Here is a 17,481-nt window from a genome sequence, read left to right as displayed (position 1 = left end):
TGGGTGTTAACTGAAATAAAGGTTTATTTTCATGCTCTTTCAAAAGAAAACGGAAATGAAACCACTTAGGTTCATAGTGGCTCATCCAGGGTCTGTCCCTGGAAATCCAGCTTGCATTCCCATTCCCAGGATGGATTTTGCCTTGGAAAAGCATCTCCCAAGTAGGTTTATTTATGATTAATGAACTTGCTTTTAGTAACATTTTCTGTCTTCTCGCTTGCTCCTGCTGTCACACCAGATCTAGGGGACTGCAACTTTGAAATTCTGATCCTTTGGGAAAAAGAGCAGAAAAAATGGGAAGAAATTTGTCTTTGGAGTGATCAAAAGCAGGGTTGGAGCAGGGAAGTTGATCTCAGCTGGAATGCTGGGAGCGAGCAGAGGGGATTGATTGATCAATTAATTCCAAGAGTTAGCTGTGTGGGAAAGGACATGGATTCTCCTGGAATGTCAGGAATCACTGGGAACGTGTGGTGGTGGAGCTGAGCCCACCCTCACCTGTAACAACTCTGCCCACAGGGATGGGTTTGCACAGCCTGAGTTTATTAATAAGCTCTGGTTTAATAAACCCAGCACTGCCACCCCCAGGTGCCACTTCCAGCTGTGCCAGGAAAGCCAAACCTGATATTCCTGCTGGAAACAGTATCCTGAGGGGGAAAACACTTCCTGGGATGCTCAGGCCTCCAGGCTGGAGTCCCAAAAGTCTGGTCCTTGTCTCTCGGAGTAAGACTGCACTGGAAACCCCAAATTTTGATTGATTTGGAGATTTGCAGAGAGGAGAAAATAAATTCCAGTGTTTTCTTATCCTTATGCTGAGGTAGAAAATCAACGTGCAGAAAGATATGAATGGCAAAATACTGCTTTATATTAAAAAACAAACAAAACCACCTTTTTTGGCATCTATTCTGCATTTCTAGTTTGATTTGGATTGCAGAGGCTGAATCCTCTTGCCTTGGTGGTTCCCAGGCGGGGTGTGGACAGCAGGCAGCAAGTTGTGTTTTTTTGGATGTCTGCCCCAGTTCTGAGGGAGATGTTTTCCTCTGGTGCCACCCAGCCAGGTGACACGAGGTGGAACCAAACCCTCGGGAGCCCACAGGGAAATGGCTGAGCTGGTATTTGGCCAAACCCAAATCTGCACTTGAATGGAGGCAGCAGCAGCAGCTTGTTGCGGATGCTCCAGGTAAGTTCATACCTGGATTGCTCCATCTCTAACAGCAACATTTCAGCTTTAATTTGAGTTTTTAATTGTTCTGTGTGAAGCCGGAACACCAGAGGAAACAACAGGAAGCCAAGTTCAGATTTCCAACATTTTATTTATACACACACACACATCTGGTAAACAAAGTCATTAAATGTGTGACACCCTTCCAGCCTGTAATTAGCACACTCCAATAAATCACTTAAATTCCTCTTGACAATCCATTTGACTGAGTACAGGTGCTGCCTGCTCCTTTTAGTTGTGGTGAGGAATTTTCCTGCCCTGGACTGAGGCAAGGAAGGAAGGTTTCGGTGTCCCTCGTGGGTCTGGTGTCACTGGGGAGGAACAAGAGGTGCTGGCCTCTTCCGTCCTTCCCTTTTGCAGCTCCTTGCTCTTTCTGGTGGAAATGATGATTTCCAGCTCTGATCCCGGGCTGGGCTCAGCCAGGCTCGGGGACAGGGCTTGAGGCAGCAGCAAAGGCTCCCCAAATCCCCAAAATCCAGCTCTGGCATCCCCAGCTGTGCCCCTGATTCCAGAGTGTGCAGAGGTGTCACTGCGGAAGGGTTTTGTCACTTGGAGGAGTGACCTGTGAGTGACCGGACTGGCTGTGCTGAAACACCGAAATATTCTGTAAAGTGCCAAAAGCCGGGCTGAACTCACAGTAAAACACTGAAATTCTCTGTAAAGTGCCAAAATCCAGGCTGAGCTCACGCTGAAACTCCAAAATATTCTGTAATGCCAAAATCCAGGCTGAGTTCACATTGAAACACTGAAATTCTCTGTAAAGTGCCAAAATCTGGGCTGAACTCACATTGAAACGCTAAAACATTCTGTAATGCCAAAATCCCGGCTGAACTCACATTGAAACGCCGAAATTCTCTGTAAAGTGCCGGAATTCCTGCCGGGCTGACACTGGAACACCGAAATTCTCTGTAAAGTGCCGGAATTCCTGCCGGGCTGACACTGGAACACCGAAATTCTCTGTAAAGTGCCGGAATTCCTGCCGGGCTGACACTGGAACACCGAAATTCTCTGTAAAGTGCCGGAATTCCTGCCGGGCTGACATCGCCCCCTGCCTACCCCGGGAAGGAGCCGCAGTCGAGTTTCACTCGATCCAAAGTCAGATTCCCTTGGCACCAGGGGGCAGGAGTCGGGAATGCGCTTGGGAAGACGGAGATGGGCTCGGGCTCGGTGTCCGAGCCCGGGCTCAGGGCGGAGGTGCCGGGGTTGGAGATGTACTCGGGCTCCGGGGGCTCCAGCAGCAGCCTCTGGTAGAGCTCCGGGAGCTGCTGCTCCTCCTGCGCCCAGTCCCCGTGTCCCCTGCTGCCGGCGCTGCCCACCACCGGCTTGTCGCCAGGGATGGGAGGCTCAGGATGCTCCCAGCTTTCCTCCACCGGGCTCGTTTCGGGCTCCTCGAAGCCGCTGGGCAGGGAAGGGCTGGAGGGAGCGCTCAGCTCCTCCTGCGGGGGGGACACGGAGTGAATCCCGGCGCGGATCTCCCGGGATTCCCTCCCCGCCGCCGCTCAGCCGGCTAAAAACGGAACATCTCCGACTTCTTCTGGGCTTTTCATTTGCCCAGCACATCCTCCAGCAGAGATTATCCGCTGCCAGAGATTGCTGGATTTGCTGCTCTAGGAGATTACTGGCCTGCACGGCTCCAAATGCATTTTTTTTTTTTTTAATGAGGGCTGTGGGATTAGAATCCAAACCCCCTCTAATTTACCTTGGCCGCCCTTAAGCTCTTGGCCCACGTGGCGTTGGCAGGGTCGGGGATGGCTTTGCTCTGCCACTGTGGCAGGAGGAGGGACAGGAGCCACTGGAACCTGCAGGAGGGAGGGGGATAAACGCAGTTCAAAAGGTGAGCGGTGAGCCCTGCAGCACCCTTGTGCTCCTTGGGTGTGGAATGAACCCGGGTGTGATGGTGCATCCGCCCTCAGAGGGACCTGCAGAGCTCCTGGCTGGCTGGGGATGATTCCCGAGGGTTGCTCCCCTTCCTTTGCTTTCAAGATCTGGTTAAAAATCCACGATACCTACGGACTGCGGGTGTGTCTTAAGCTCCGAGCCTGCTTTTATTATCATCTGTGTGCTCTGAAACCTTCATTTGGAACAATCCTCACTGTTCCACGCTCACGAAGGGGCGCGACCATCCCGCAGGACAAGGGAAAATGGTTTTAAACGAAAAGAGGCTGGATTTAGATTAAATGGGAGAAAAGGATTTTAAAATGCACTGGCACAGGGTGCCCGGAGGAGCTGTGGCTGCCCTGGATCCCCGGCAGTGCCCAAGGCTGGATGGGGCTTGGAGCAGCCTGGGACAGTGGAGGGTGTCCCACGGGTGACACTGGCTGGGTTTGAGATCTCTTTCAACCCAAACCATCCGGGATTCAATCCCTCCTGACACCCATCCCAGTTTTACTGGGGCACAGCTGATGGATCCACTCACACTTTCCTCCCTGGAGGCACGGAACAAACACAGGCTAAGAGGATGAAGCAGCTGCAGACGAGCACCAGGGTCACCCAGCTCCCAGCACCTGAAAAGCAGAGCAGCCACCACTCAGCTCCCTCAAAAGGATGAAAAAAACCTCAAATCTTTCTGTCCTCCGTGAATAAACCACCCTTCACCTCCGAGGAAACCCCTCAGCACAGCGCTGGGAGCCTGAAGGCACAGAAAGAGGCGCCACATCCTAAAACCCGCCGAGACGACGAATCTTCAGCAACCAAGAGAGGGCTTGGAGAGCTCCAGCGCTTACAGAGGAGCGGGAAAAGCATTCCCAGAGTGTGGAAAAGAGGCTCCGAGGGCAGGGACAGCCCTGGCGGCCGCTCCTTTCCTTACGTTCCAGGCAGACGCTGTCGCTGTTGCCCTGGGGCCCCTCCCCGGCCGCTGTCGCCGCTGTCATCCAAAGGTCCAGGTGCTCCTCCGGCTCCAGGTCAGGGATGTGCAGGGAGAGAGGAGAATTCCCGGCGGGAACGGCTGCGGGAAAACACGGATGGCAATGGAGAGCCTGGCACCGGGGTTTACTGCCTCCGGCTGGAGTGGGGCTCTGAAGAAAGGTAAGAAGGGGGAGGAGGAGGAAGGAGGGGAAGAGGAAGAAGAGGAGGAGGAGGAGGAATAAGGCAAAAGAAAAGGAAGAAGAATAAGAGGAAAGAAGAGGAGGAAAAAGAAAAGGAAGACGAGTAAGAGAAAAAAAGAGGAGAAAGAGGAAGAGGACAATGAATAAGAGGAGGAAGAAGAAGAGGAATAAGAGGAGGAGAAAGAAGAAGAGGAGGAAGAGAAAGAAGATAAAGAAGAGGAATAAAAAGAGGAGGAAGAAGAAAAAGAGGAGGAAGAGGAGAAGATGAGGAAGGCAAAGAAGAAAAAGAGGAGGAAGAAGAAGAAGAATAAGAGGAGGAAGGAGAAAAAGCAGGGACAAATCTGAGAGTCCCAGACTGAAAACAATTTAGAATGCTCCCACTGGAGCCCTTCAGTGACCAAAGTGGAGCAGGAGAAGCATTTCCAGCCCCAGGCACCCACCGTGGACCTCGGGCTGGCCCTGCCTGTCCCTCCTGTGCAGGTAGATGAGGAAGGCAGTGATGCAGCCCCTCTGCTGGGCAGCTGGGATCTCCTCCCAGGAAACCAGGACCCCGCTGGCCAAGGGCGTGGCGAACATCTGGGGCCCGGCCGATGGGGCTGCAAGACACAGGGCCGGTGTTAGAGCTGACCTTAAAACGCCTGAAAACCCCCCAAAAGGGCGTTCCTGGCCTTCACCTTGTGCTGTGGAGTTTCCCCTGACCGCTGCTGCCTGCCCAGCTCTGTCCTGGTAAAGTGCAGACACGTGGATCTGATAGCAGACGTTATCTCTGATGTGCTCTGCAGGGAGAAATCACAGCTGGGGGAGCTGCTGGGACAAGGGTTTGCCGTCAGGGCGGAAATATTGCAGCGGCTGCTTAAATCTGAGCTAAACCTTGTGATTGTTGATAGGTCTTTCACAAAGAAGGGAAGGAAATTTTCTCTGATCTACCGAGCCCGGCGCAGCCTGACTGGGCATTAAACTGAAAATTAACGGTTTCCCAGCGCCAGAGGGCGGGGAGGGATGGGATGTTGGGAAGGAATTGCTCCCTGGGAGGGTGGGGAGGGAGCCCAGAGAAGCCGTGGCCGCCCCTGGATCCCTGGAAGTGATTTTAGTAAAAAATTATGGAAATACAGAAATACAAAACCCCAGACGGGTTTGGGTCGGGAGCGACCTCAAAGCCTGTCAGTGTCACCACAGGATCACCTCCCACCATCCCAGCTTGCTCCAAGCTCCATCCAGCCCGGCCTTGGAGACCAAATCCACACCCGGCTCGCAACTTAAAACATTTTCCAACAATATTCGCCGCGCCCAGCCCGGGCTGGCATTTACCTGCTATCACCGTGGACAGGTGGGACGGCGGCAGCTTCACCCAGGAATGCTGGGGGGGCTCCCCCCGGGGCTCTGCCCACTCCACCACGTAGCCCTCGACGGGCAGGGCGGCTCCCACAGGGCGGCTCCAGCTCACCTGGATGCTGCTGTTGCCCAGGCCCACGGCAGAGACCCGCTGAGGAGGGGGCAGGCCTGGCAGGGGAGAACAAAACCCGCTGTCGGCACGGAGTTGTTGCAGCCTCAGTTTCTGGCTCGGAGGGATTTTCAGCCTGCTGGCAGCTGCTGACTGTTTTCCCCAGGGAAAAGCTTCCCAAGGAAGCTTCCTCCCGAAACCTCGGCAAACGGCTCTCCTCTCTCAGAACGATCTTTCCGCAGGTGGTGTTTTGCTGTTTCTCTGGTTTAACCAGTGGGATCAGAGAGGTGTCGTTCCCATTCACCAACCATGGTAAGGCTGTGCGGGAGCACCTTATAAAAGGTAGGAAGAATTAGAAAATTAAGCTTTTTTTTTCTATGCTCTTTGCCTTCTGAAGTATTTGGAGCCTCTCGTCTTTCTTTCGTGTCCTACAACGACAAACCGTGACACCTGATACCGGATCTCATCCCCTTCGGCACCGTGGGAAGGATAAATGAGTTACAACTCAAGAGAAGGTGGCAGTGGTGGGGCGAGGGGTTTGCTGACGGGAACAGTCACAGCCCTGTCTCTTTTCTCGTGGGCTGGACCCCCGGAGCACGGCCTGGCTGTGCCAGCCCAAACCCTGGGAGGCTGGCACGGCCCGGCCCAACTCCCTGATGGAGCCGTGGGGAGGGACGTGGGGCTGCTGCGGTGATTCCAGGGGAGGAACGGGGACATTCCAAGGGCTGGAACCATCCCTGAGGAAGGATGTGGAGTGATTCCAGAGGAGGAACGGGGACATTCCAAGGGCTGGAACCAGCCCTGAGGAAGGATGTGGAGGGATTCCAGGGGAGGAACGGGGACATTCCAAGGGCTGGAACCATCCCCTGGAGAAGGATGTGGAGTGATTCCAGGGGAGGAACGGGGATATTCCAAGGGCTGGAACCATCCCTGAGGAAGGATGTGGAGTGATTCCAGGGGAGGAACGGGGATATTCCAAGGGCTGGAACCATCCCCTGGAGAAGGATGTGGAGGGATTCCAGAGGAGGAACGGGGACATTTCAAGGGCTGGAACCATCCCTGAGGAAGGATGTGGAGCGATTCCAGGGGAGGAACGGGGATATTCCAAGAGCTGGAACCATCCCTTGGAGAGGGATGTGGAGTGATTCCAGAGGAGGAACGGGGACATTCCAAGGGCTGGAACCATCCCTGAGGAAGGATGTGGAGTGATTCCAGAGGAGGAACGGGGATATTCCAAGGGCTGGAACCATCCCCTGGAGAGGGATGTGGAGCTGCTGCGGTGATTCCAGAGGAGGAACGGGGACATTCCAAGGGCTGGAACCAGCCCTGAGGAAGGATGTGGAGTGATTCCAGGGGAGGAACGGGGACATTCCAAGGGCTGGAACCATCCCTGAGGAAGGATGTGGAGTGATTTCAGGGGAAGAACGGGGACATTCCAAGGGCTGGAGCTGCTCTGGGCAGGAGCCAGGCCGGCAGAGCTGGGGGAGAACACCGCAGGGAAAAGCGGATCTGCGCCTTCCCGGAGCTCCACTGGGACAAACACAGAGCGGAGGGAGCACCCGCCCCGCAGGCTGTGTGGCAGGGAGCGCAGCCGGGCTGTGCCCCAGGAGATGCCCCGCGGGCTCTTACCGGGGCTGCCCGGGCGGGTCACGATGGCCGCGGGGCGGGAGCTGCCGCGGGGGTTGCGGGCGGTCACCGTCACCCTGTGGGCCACCCTGGGGGTCACCCTGGAGAATCTGGTCTGCCTCCTCTGGTAGGACTGTGGCAGCTCCCCGCGCTCCAGGGCTTCCAAGGTCACCGTGTATCCCAGGATTCTCCCTCCTGCCTCTGCCTTGCTCAGAGCCTGCGGGGAAAGCGCCGCTGTCACTGCTGCTGTCACCTGGGAATGCTGGGGAGGGGACTGGGATGAGGAGCGGGGGGACAGGACACGGGGAATGGCTTCCCAGAGGGCAGGGATGGATGGGATACTGGGGAGGAGTTGTTCCCTGGGAGGGTGGGCAGGCCCTGGAATAGAATTCCCAGATTTGCTGTGGCTGCCCCTGGATCCCTGGAATGTCCCAGGCCAGGTTGGACATTGGGCTTGGAGCAGCCTGGGACAGGGGGAGGTGTCCCTGCCCATGGCAGGGGTGGCACTGGGTGGCATTTGAGGTCCATCCCAACCCAAACCACTCCCAGATTTATTTTTCCCACTCAACTCCAGTTCACTGAAGCTCTTTTGCTGTGAGATGCTGATTTTCCCAGCTGGGAACAGTGAAACCCTTCCTGCCCCGAGGCTGAATTCCAGCCACACTTTTCACCAGGGAGGAAAAAAAACAACAAAACAAAACAAAACAAAACAAAACAAAACAACAACAACAACAAAAAAAAAACCCCAAACAAACTAAAAAAAACCAACAAAACAAAACAAAACAAAAAAAGGATGATCCACTGCTGGGCTGGATTTATCAAAATGAGCAGGTTTTGCCCGAGAGGAAAAACCCGGATTCTACCTCAGGCCACCGTACAGAATTATTTAAATGCAACCACTCAGAGCACAGTCTCTGGCAGTCTGTGGAACACCACACCCCGGTTTCTACTCCCCGCCGGGCGCCTGCAGTTGTACTCCCAGTTTCAGTCTCCCGGGTTTCTGCGACATCGACTCATTCCTTCGGCTGATTTTTGTCATAACGAAACAAAGCACAGAGCACAAACCGAAACGTTGGCCGTGCTTTGGCAGCGGCTCGGGGCAGAGGCAGCACTGGAAACCCGCTGGAATTAAATTTCCAACCCTTTCCTGGATGGTTTTTTGGGTTTTTTTTTTGTTTTTTTCTGAGAAGAGGAGCGCAGCCTCTTGGTAGGAAGTGGTCCTGAGTGTCAGCCTGGCTTTGAAGCTGCTGTGAAACCTCTGAAAGCAGTTTATTGCCCCTTTTCATGAATGATGCTGCAGGAAGTCACCCCTGATAAAGAAAGTGCTGCAAGATAAAGGTCTTCAAGCCAAAGCCGCAATGTCTGGGGTCACAGAATCTCATGAGAATTTCTGCTTTCACTTGCAGCCTGCTGCTTGTTGGTGTCTGTGTGTGTGTGTGTGGGGGGAAACGTGGTGAATTTTTGTACCCGGGTAAAAAAAAAATCGGGTTTTAAACCAAATTCTGGTGGGTTTTAAACCAAATTCTCTGTGGAATGTTTCCTGTGGTGTCCCAGCCCCCAGCTCTGCCCAGCAGACTCCAAAAGTTCTATGGAATGTGGAGAAGGGGCTTGGGATAAAAGGGAGGGAGGGACAGGACACAGGGAATGGCTTCCCACTGCAAGGGGGCAGGGCTGGGTGGGATTTTGGGAAGGAATTGTTCTCTGGGAGGGTGGGAAGGGGCTGGGATGGAATTCCCAGGTTTGCCGTGGCTGCCCCTGGATCCCTGGCAGTGCCCAAGGCCAGGCTGGAGCAGCCTGGGACAGCGGGAGCTGTCCCTGCCCTTGGAACAAGGTGACATTCCAGATCCCTCCCAATCCAAATAATTCTGACACTCCATGAAATTGTAGGTAGGAAAACGATGGGGAATCTTCCAGCCCGGGAGGGGACCCTGTCCCTGGGAACCCTCGTGCTCTCCCAGGGTTCAGTCCTTCCCCGCAATCCCAAAAATCGGAATTTCTCTTCTCACCTGGCCCTGGGGGTTTGTTTCCCCTCTCACCTGGCCGGGTTTCGCCGCCTCTGCCGGGGTTTCACCCCACTCACCTTCCAGAAAACGGAGAGGTTCTGGTGCCCAGAGTCCAGGTCCTGCTGCCGGTACCACAAATCCAGGATCCCACTTGGCTCTGGAGGGGAAAGAAAAGCGGAGCAGTGGGAATGGCTGGGGTTTGAAGGTGACAAAAGAGACGACGGGGAGCTAAAACCCCCGAGAAAAGTCAAGTTTAAGCTTTACACCGTCCCTGAAATGCTGCCGGGTGTGATAATCCTTGTTTGCCGCTGTTTGGCTGCACTGGGGACGGGGATCTCGAGAACTATCCATAAAACCCAGGGAGAGGAGTTTGGATCTGCTGGTGGCTTCATCCTGACCTCGGTAATCCCGGTGGCTCCCAAGGAAACCCGCACATCAAAGCACGGCATTTAGCTCCTGTCTTTGCACAAATTTAAAGCTTAGGGCGGTCCTTGGGGTCGGCTCCATCGATCCTGGAACAACAGGCAGGGATGGATGAGGGACTCTGTGGGACGCGCAGGATTTCCCCGTCTGGCTCCAGGCAATAAATGCCTTTAACAGCTTCTCTGAGGCAGCTGAAAGCCCTGGTTCCTTCCACAATTCCGGCTGGAAACTCTGGATGTTTTGAAGGAACCTCCCAAAACGACGCTAAAGGGAAGATCTGGCTGGTGGAGATGCTCCCGAAGTCCAGAATCGGGGATAAATATTTAAGGACAGCTGGAGTGACAGAGGGTGACAGAGCTGGGCTGCTCAAGGACCCTGACCAGCATCAACACTTCAAATTCAAATTCGATGAGTTAATTGTTAATAGCTGGGGCAGGGGGCAGCTGATGAACAGCCCAGGGCTGCAGCAAAGGCACGAAACCCTCCACGTCAGCGATGCTCAGAGCAGTTTGTCCTGGATTGACTGGAAGGAGTGACCGCAACAGAAACGAGCAGCAGCAGCAGCAATAAAAACCTCGCACCGACTGCGAGCCCAAAGCAGAAAAAATTCCAATATGGGAATGCATCTGCTGCCCTCCAGCCTGGGTTCGGAAGCCTGCGAACCCCACGGGCGAGGCGAATTCGCGCAAAAAGGAATTTCTGCTCGGAAAGGTTTAATTTTGGAGGGTTGTTTGCAGCGAGACAGCTTGTGCAGAACTTCAGCTCCTGGCACCCAGAGCTTCTCGTCTGCAGCCCCCCCCTCGCTGCCACCTCGGTGTCTGAGGGCACCAAGTGCTCCTCGGTCAGCTAAAAACCTGCTGGCCGCAAACTCGGGGTGCAGCGAAAAGGGGAGAAAACTGTTGAGAGGAAGGTGGGGGAGGAAGGGAGAGGTTCACACCTCGGGCATCGATCAGTGCCTCTTCCAGAAACTGCCGCTGTCACGGGGAGAAAACGGGAGATGGGCTGAGTCAGAGCAGCACCAGCCCCAGTAATTCACAAAAATAAAAAAACAAAAACCACCCAAAGCCAAGCAGGAGAGCTGAGAATCGCAGGATTAAAAGGGTCGGATGACGCCTTAAAAACCATCTCATTCCAACCCCCCAAAACCCTCTGGAAATTCCTGTTTAGAGAGAAACACCAACAGCTTTTCACAGTTCATTCATAAAAAAAACAACAACAACAACAACATTTTCCTTACAGAAACTCCTCTCTTGGCTCTAGCTCTGGATGTGGACCTCGGACAGAACACCCCAGCAGCGGATTTCCCCTCGTGAGCTGCAGTTTCCCGTGGGCAGGGCCGGGTTTGGGGCAGCAGGGTTCCTTACCTGCGGCTGGCGTGCGGCCCCGGCTCCCGCTCCAGTCGCTCCAGAGCCCCCGGCCGGGCAGGATCCTGCAGCTCACCTGGAACTCGTAGGTCGTGTCAGGCTCCAGCCCTTGGATGCGATATCCCTCCCTGCCGAAGAGTTCCACCTGCAGTGGGGGTGGAGAGGTTGGGGTTAAACTTGCGAGGTTTTCTTTTCCTCCTGTCAGAGCCGGGATTAACGCACGGGGGGTCGCAGTTTTTTAAACTCAGCCTTAATTAATTCTTGTTTAATTGCAGCCTCAGGAGTCGTGAGCTCGAACTAGCAAGGTAGGAAAAAGGAGCCGCCTCCAACTCTTCCCAAGGACTTTTAAGCATTAATTACCCAACAAGGAGGTGACGCCTGTATTATTTGTATTTTTGATCCGATAACTGACAACCCAAGGTCTGCCATGAGGACTTTTTTCACCCAATTAGGAAAAAAACACCCGAAACCATGAAGAAGAAGGGCTTAGATAACACCTTAAATCCTCCATTTTGCCCCATATTTATTACTATATACTAAAACCTTAAATCTAAGTTTTTACCCTGTGAGATCACACACTTCTATCCAAACCCCGCACCCACGATCCCAGAGCTGTCACTCAATTTTGGAGCCTTTTCCACGGCCTCAGGTCCAATGCAGAGTTTGCCTGGGGGTCAGAGCCTGTCAGCACAGAGAGTCTGGAATTCCTAGTGCCCAGGGCTCCAACAAAACTCACAAGGGAAAACTTGTGAGAGGCTGGATGACAAATCCAGACGTAACTTTAAAAGACGACCGGGAAACCCTGCTCTGGGGCAGCCCCAAGAAGTCAAAGTTTGATGAGAGGATTCATCCGGGCTGCAGGGCTCCATCTGAAACATCCCTCATTTCTCACGTGCCAACAGCAAAATCTCTCTGTGAGTGATTTGCTCAGCTGCCAGCAAAAGGAAGAAGTTAAAAAATTCATGGAACCATGGAAGGGTTTGGGGTGGGAAGGGACCTCAAAGTCTTGCTTTGCCCTACGATTCCTTTTTCATTGACTCCTGCTGACCAGAGAACTCCAGCAAAAAAAAAAAAAAGAAAAAAAAAAAAAAAAAAAAGAAAGGAAAAACCCGTGGCACGGACAAACCACGCTGCAAATCGTGTGAAAATTGCATGTTCCCTTCCACCGGGTGTCTCATCGAGTGACAGAATCCTGGATTCCGGAATGGTTTGGGATGGAAAGGAACTTAAATCCCACCCAGTGCCAGCCCTGCCATGGCAGGGACACTTCCACTGTGCCAGGCTGCTCCAAGCTCCATCCAGCCCGGCCTTGGAACCTTCCAGGGATCCGGGGGCAGCCACAGCAAATCTGGGAATTCTATTCCAGGACTTTCGCACCCTCCCAGGGAACAATTCCTGCCCAGTCTCCCATCCAGCCCTGCCCTCTGGGAAGCCATTCCCTGTGTCCTGTCCCTCCCTCCCTTGTCCCCAGTCCCTCCCCAGCTCTCCTGGAGCCCCTTTAGCCCCTGGAATTGGCTCTGAGCTCTCCCCGGAGCTTTTTCTTCTCCACAACTCCCTCAATCCCAACGGGATTACCGTGCTCCAGGCTCCAGGCCTGCCGAGGGGCCGATATCTCAGCCTGTAGTGCTGCGCTCGGGCTTCATCGTGCCAGGAAAGGGTGCAGGTGGTGGCAGAAGAATTATCAAATCCCACCGAAACTCTGGGAGGATGTGGCTTCACTGACGCCAAAACAGAGAAACAAACAGGGCTCAGAGAGGCAGCACAGCCCAGAAGGCTCCTGGGATCCCAGGGAAAAGAAAATCCCGGGACAAAGAGAATCCCAGTTATTTTAAGCCAGGTTCAGTTTGAACTAAATAACTACAATAAATATTAACTAATAAATATAGCTAAATAAATATAAGCTAAAATGAAGAACTGAACCTGGCAAGTTAGATCAGCACATTTTAACAACACCTAGGCTAATTTTTAATACCAATAAAACCGAAACGTACACGTAATAGAATTTCAAATTAACAGGATGTAGATTTATCATCACCTAAACTTTATAAAACTCAAGCTTAAATTGAACCTAAACTTAACAGGGCCCAAAGTTAGCAGAACTTTAAATGACATAATTGTAACTAAGTGATATTTAAACTGAACAGTGCCAGGGCAGCATCCCGGAGCAGGAATATCCCAGGGTCAGGTGGAAAATAGGATTATTGCTTCAGGCTGGCTGGATGATTTTTCCAAGAGTTTTAATGTTTTTCCAAGAAGTCCTGAATATTTCCAGCTCTTTCCCAGTGTCTGGGGCTGCCCGAGGGGTGGGGAGTAGCTTTACCTATGTCCATCAGCGTGAAGGTGAAGGGCTGGGAAGAGGAATTCCCTAATTTATTGGAGGCCAAAACCACCACGGTGTAATTGGAGTCGAAATCCAGCCTGCTCAGAGCCCCAGAGCCCAACTCCTGATGGGGAGTTTCTTCTGGGAAGGGGAAGGAGCCGGTCCCGTTGGAGAGCCTGGAGCAGAAGGAAAGGTTTGGTTGGATTTCTGTGGAGCGGGAAATTCTGGGGACAAAATATATCCTGAGGGTTTGGGGACAGGAGAAATCCTGGGGGTGTGGGGACAGGAGAAATCCTGGGAATGCGGGGACAGGGTAAATCCTGGGGATGTGGGGACAGGGTAAATCCTGGGAATGTGGGGACAGGGTAAACCCTGGGAATGTGGGGACAGGGTAAACCCTGGGAATGTGGGGACAGGAGAAATCCTGGGAATGTGGGTAAATCCTGGGGGTGTGGGGACAGGGTAAATCCTGGGGGTGTGGGGACAGGAGAAATCCTGGGAATGCGGGGACAGGGTAAATCCTGGGGATGTGGGGACAGGGTAAATCCTGGGAATGTGGGGACAGGGTAAACCCTGGGAATGTGGGGACAGGAGAAATCCTGGGGACGTGTATAAATCCTGGGATTGTGGGGACAGGATAAACCCTGGGAATGTGGGGACAGGGTAAATCCTGGGAATGTGGGGACAGGATAAACCCTGGGAATGTGGGGACAGGAGAAATCCTGGGAATGTGGGTAAATCCTGGGATTGTGGGGACAGGGTAAATCCTGGGGGTGTGGGGACAGGAGAAATCCTGGGAATGTGAGGACAGGAGAAATCCTGGGGACGTGTATAAATCCTGGGATTGTGGGGACAGGGTTCCCTTTCCAAAGGGATGGATTGGCACAACCTCTTTGCTGACCCCTGAGGGAGCTGCAGGGCGCGGTCAGAGAGCTGCTCCAGGGGTTAATTAGGCATTAATTAATTACATTTACAGCCCCATCACTCACTCTATTCCATAGGCAGTGTAGAGGTAGGTGACCCTCCCTTTGTCCCAGGTGCAGGTGGGACGTCCCCGTGTCCCGTTCTGGACGCAGGACACGTTCCTGGGCTCGTCTGGAGGGTCTGAAACAGAAATTCCTGTCGCTCCTAAAATCCCAGCCTGGTTTGGGTTGGACCTTTCAGGGTCCTTCAGCCCAACACCTTCAGGGTTCGCTCCCCAAAGATGTTGGCGGGAAATATTTTGGGGGATGTTGGCTGGGGAGGACGTCGTTTGCTCTGAGCGGGCAGATGCATTGAGCCTCTCTTCCTTCAGGAACGACAGAGCTGCACAATTCCAGCCAGGAATATTCCCGATGGGAAGAGCCCCCTCCCACCGGGGAGCTGTAAGTAATTAAAAAGTGATTCTCCTTACTTCCACACTCGATATCGATTCCACAAACGAGTTTTTTCTTGTGTTCCGAGCAGATGTTTATGCACTTGAAGGCGTGAATGCCGTAGGTAGTGACCAGAAAGGTTTTGCTCACTGAGTTTCCCTGTGAATCACGATTTTAAAGGGTTAAAAGGTTCTAGCCAAGGGTTGGAAACGATTTATATTGATTAGGATGCAAGTTAGAAAAAAAAAACAAAAACAAAAACAAAAAAAACCCCCCAAAGGATAAATTAATGATTATTAGATGCTGGAGTTAGAGCTGAACGAGTTGGAGCTTGCTGCTTGTGGGCTTGGTTTAGTTTTCATGGAAGGAAATTCAAGAGATGGACCGTCATAATCACGAACTGGGCCCGATGAAATTGAAACCACGACCTGCGCCTGGATCAATCCTAACTGATCACAGAGCAGGAGGGATTGGATCAGGGCAGGAGGTCCCGAAAGCTGCCAGCAGCACAGGGTAGAAAGGTCATTGTGAGGAAGACTTTCCTGACTTCACCCCTCAAGACCACCGACCCAATTCAAGAGAAGAATTGCACGGGTGTGAAGGACTTTTAACCCGCTTTTAACCCCCTTTTTACCCCCTTTTTACCCCCTTTTAACCCCCTTTTAACCTCATTTAAACTTCATTTCGACCTCCTTTTAACCTCCTTTTAGCCTCATTTTAACTTCACTTCACCCTCATTTTAATAGGAAGTGGAGAACGGGAGGTGCTGGGATCATGGAAACATAGATAATTTAATAATAAATATATATAATATACGTACAATATATATTATATTATGTAATTAATATATAAAATCATAGATAAGTTATAGAAGCTATAGAAATGATGTATAATAATACAACTATAAATAATCTGTATATTTATAAATTATAAATAATTTATATCTGACATAGCAATATATATATAGCACATATAAGATTTAGGAAATCAACAGAGGGCAAGGAGCCTTGTGGCTTGCTGGCACGGCTTTACGAGGTGACTCCCGAAGTCGCGATAAAACATAAACCATCCCGCTTTTTAACTTTAGCGACCCAGAGAGTCTCTGCCCGTGATTTTCTCATCTTTCCAGGCCCCACCTGCTTTCTGATTTGCTCGGAGTCGTTGAGGAAGATCGCTGCCCTGCAGCGGGGGCCGCTGGCTCGCAGGTGGCAGCTCAGGGTGACGTTGGTGCCGGGCCGGATGGCAGAGGCGCTGCTGGCTGTGGCGTTCCCGTTGGGACACACCATCGCAGCCCTGCCGGCGCTCTCCGCCCCTCTCCTGCAGGATTCTGCCAGGGAACGGCAGGAACAAAGCTCAGACGCTGCTCCGCAGGATGTGCCGCGCTCCGGCAAGAACCTCCCCAGGTGGTTGGTGGAGAAATCCCGGGCTCTGCACAGCAAATCCCGGGATCTTCTCCGGGATCGGCAGCCACGGGATCGCTCCCCGTGCCCAGAAATCCAACACAACCCCCGGTAAAAAGTACCAGGGTAAAGGAAAAAAAAACAAACAAACTTTCATGGGGGATTATAAAAGTGCCTGCGTCACTTTTAGAGCTGTGGCAGGAGGTGCAGGAAGGACCTGGAGCTGCTCCATGGCTGGAGCCAGGCTGGGAATGTTCACCTGGAGAGGAGAAGCTCCAGGGAGAGCTCCGAGCCCCTGGCAGGGCCTGAAGGGGCTCCAGGAGAGCTGCACAGGGACTGGGGACAAGGGATGGAGGGACAGGACACAGGGAATGGCTTCAAACTGAAAAACTGGAGATTTGGGTGGGATATTGTGCAGGAATTCCTGGCTGGGAAGGCGGGGAGGGGCTGGGATGGGATTCCCAAATTTGCTGTGGCTGCCCCCGGATCCCTGGGACAGTGGGAGGTGTCCCTGCCATGGCAGAGGTGGCACAGGATGAATTTAAGGTCCTTCCCAACCCAAACCATTCTGGGATTTTGCGATTTATTTTTTTTTTCCTGTTGATGAGCTCTGCCTGTCCCGGCGCCTTTTTCTCGCAGAACCGACAGCTCCGCCTTGAACTAAAAACCCCACAAACTCCCCCCCATCGCTCTTTAACTCCAGAAAGGAAGATGTTCACCGGCACCGCGGGTAGAAGCTGGGAAAACCCCCGCTCTCTAATTAGCCCGAGTGCTTCATTTGACAGCTAATTGCTCCGTTCGGAGGGAAGCCCTCTTACTCACCCGCTGAGAAGTGCAGCACCAGCCACACTGCCGAGGGCACGATCCACGCAAACGGCATTTCGGTGCCTGGAGAGAAAGGAATTCCTGTCACCAGCCCCTGAAAACCGGGGATGCTCCGTCGGGATCTTTGTGTTTTCCCGCTCTAGTGCCTCGGAGAATCCCAAACGCTGGTTTTGCGAGGCGCCTCTGACGAGCATTCCCCCGTTTTTGCTGGAATCCGGAGGCCGGGGCGTTGGAGCCTTGCGGCGGCTCAGGCGGAGCCTCCTCGCCTGGTGCCTTCTGTAGGTGATTCGTAGGTGCCGGGATGAGCAATCTCAGCACCCCGGGCCCTTCAGGGAAATGCTCTGCCTTCCACGAACCCGACATCGCCCGGGGGCCGTGCGAGCAGCCTGCAAGACTGCCCCAAAACACCCGAGACCGGGCAAAAGCGGCCTCTGCTCAGAGGGGCGGTCCGGGAAGGGCTG

At 53.1% G+C, this 17,481-nt stretch overlaps 1 protein-coding gene across 1 annotated transcript; it reads right to left on the bottom strand.

The window, feature by feature from the left end:
• Window positions 1-1,271: 1,271 nt before the first annotated feature.
• IL12RB2 (interleukin 12 receptor subunit beta 2) lies at window positions 1,272-17,090 on the bottom strand. Its single transcript, XM_066193004.1, has 16 exons — window positions 17,018-17,090; window positions 15,932-16,122; window positions 14,834-14,954; window positions 14,430-14,544; window positions 13,441-13,616; window positions 12,696-12,838; window positions 11,121-11,265; window positions 9,411-9,490; window positions 7,334-7,547; window positions 5,572-5,763; window positions 4,938-5,039; window positions 4,704-4,859; window positions 4,026-4,163; window positions 3,636-3,723; window positions 2,919-3,018; window positions 1,272-2,655 (listed from the first exon to the last, which is right to left on the bottom strand). Exons 1-16 carry the CDS (start codon window positions 17,073-17,075, stop codon window positions 2,272-2,274), a joined length of 2,403 nt encoding a protein of 800 aa, XP_066049101.1. The 5' UTR covers window positions 17,076-17,090; the 3' UTR covers window positions 1,272-2,271.
• Between the last annotated feature and the right edge of the window lie 391 nt (window positions 17,091-17,481).

Source organism: Chamaea fasciata, unplaced genomic scaffold (genome assembly GCF_029207755.1).
Source record: "Chamaea fasciata isolate MVZ Bird 193981 ecotype frontalis unplaced genomic scaffold, bChaFas1.0.hap1 SCAF_10, whole genome shotgun sequence".
NCBI lineage: Eukaryota > Metazoa > Chordata > Aves > Passeriformes > Sylviidae > Chamaea > Chamaea fasciata.
This window is presented reverse-complemented; position numbering and strand designations above follow the sequence as displayed.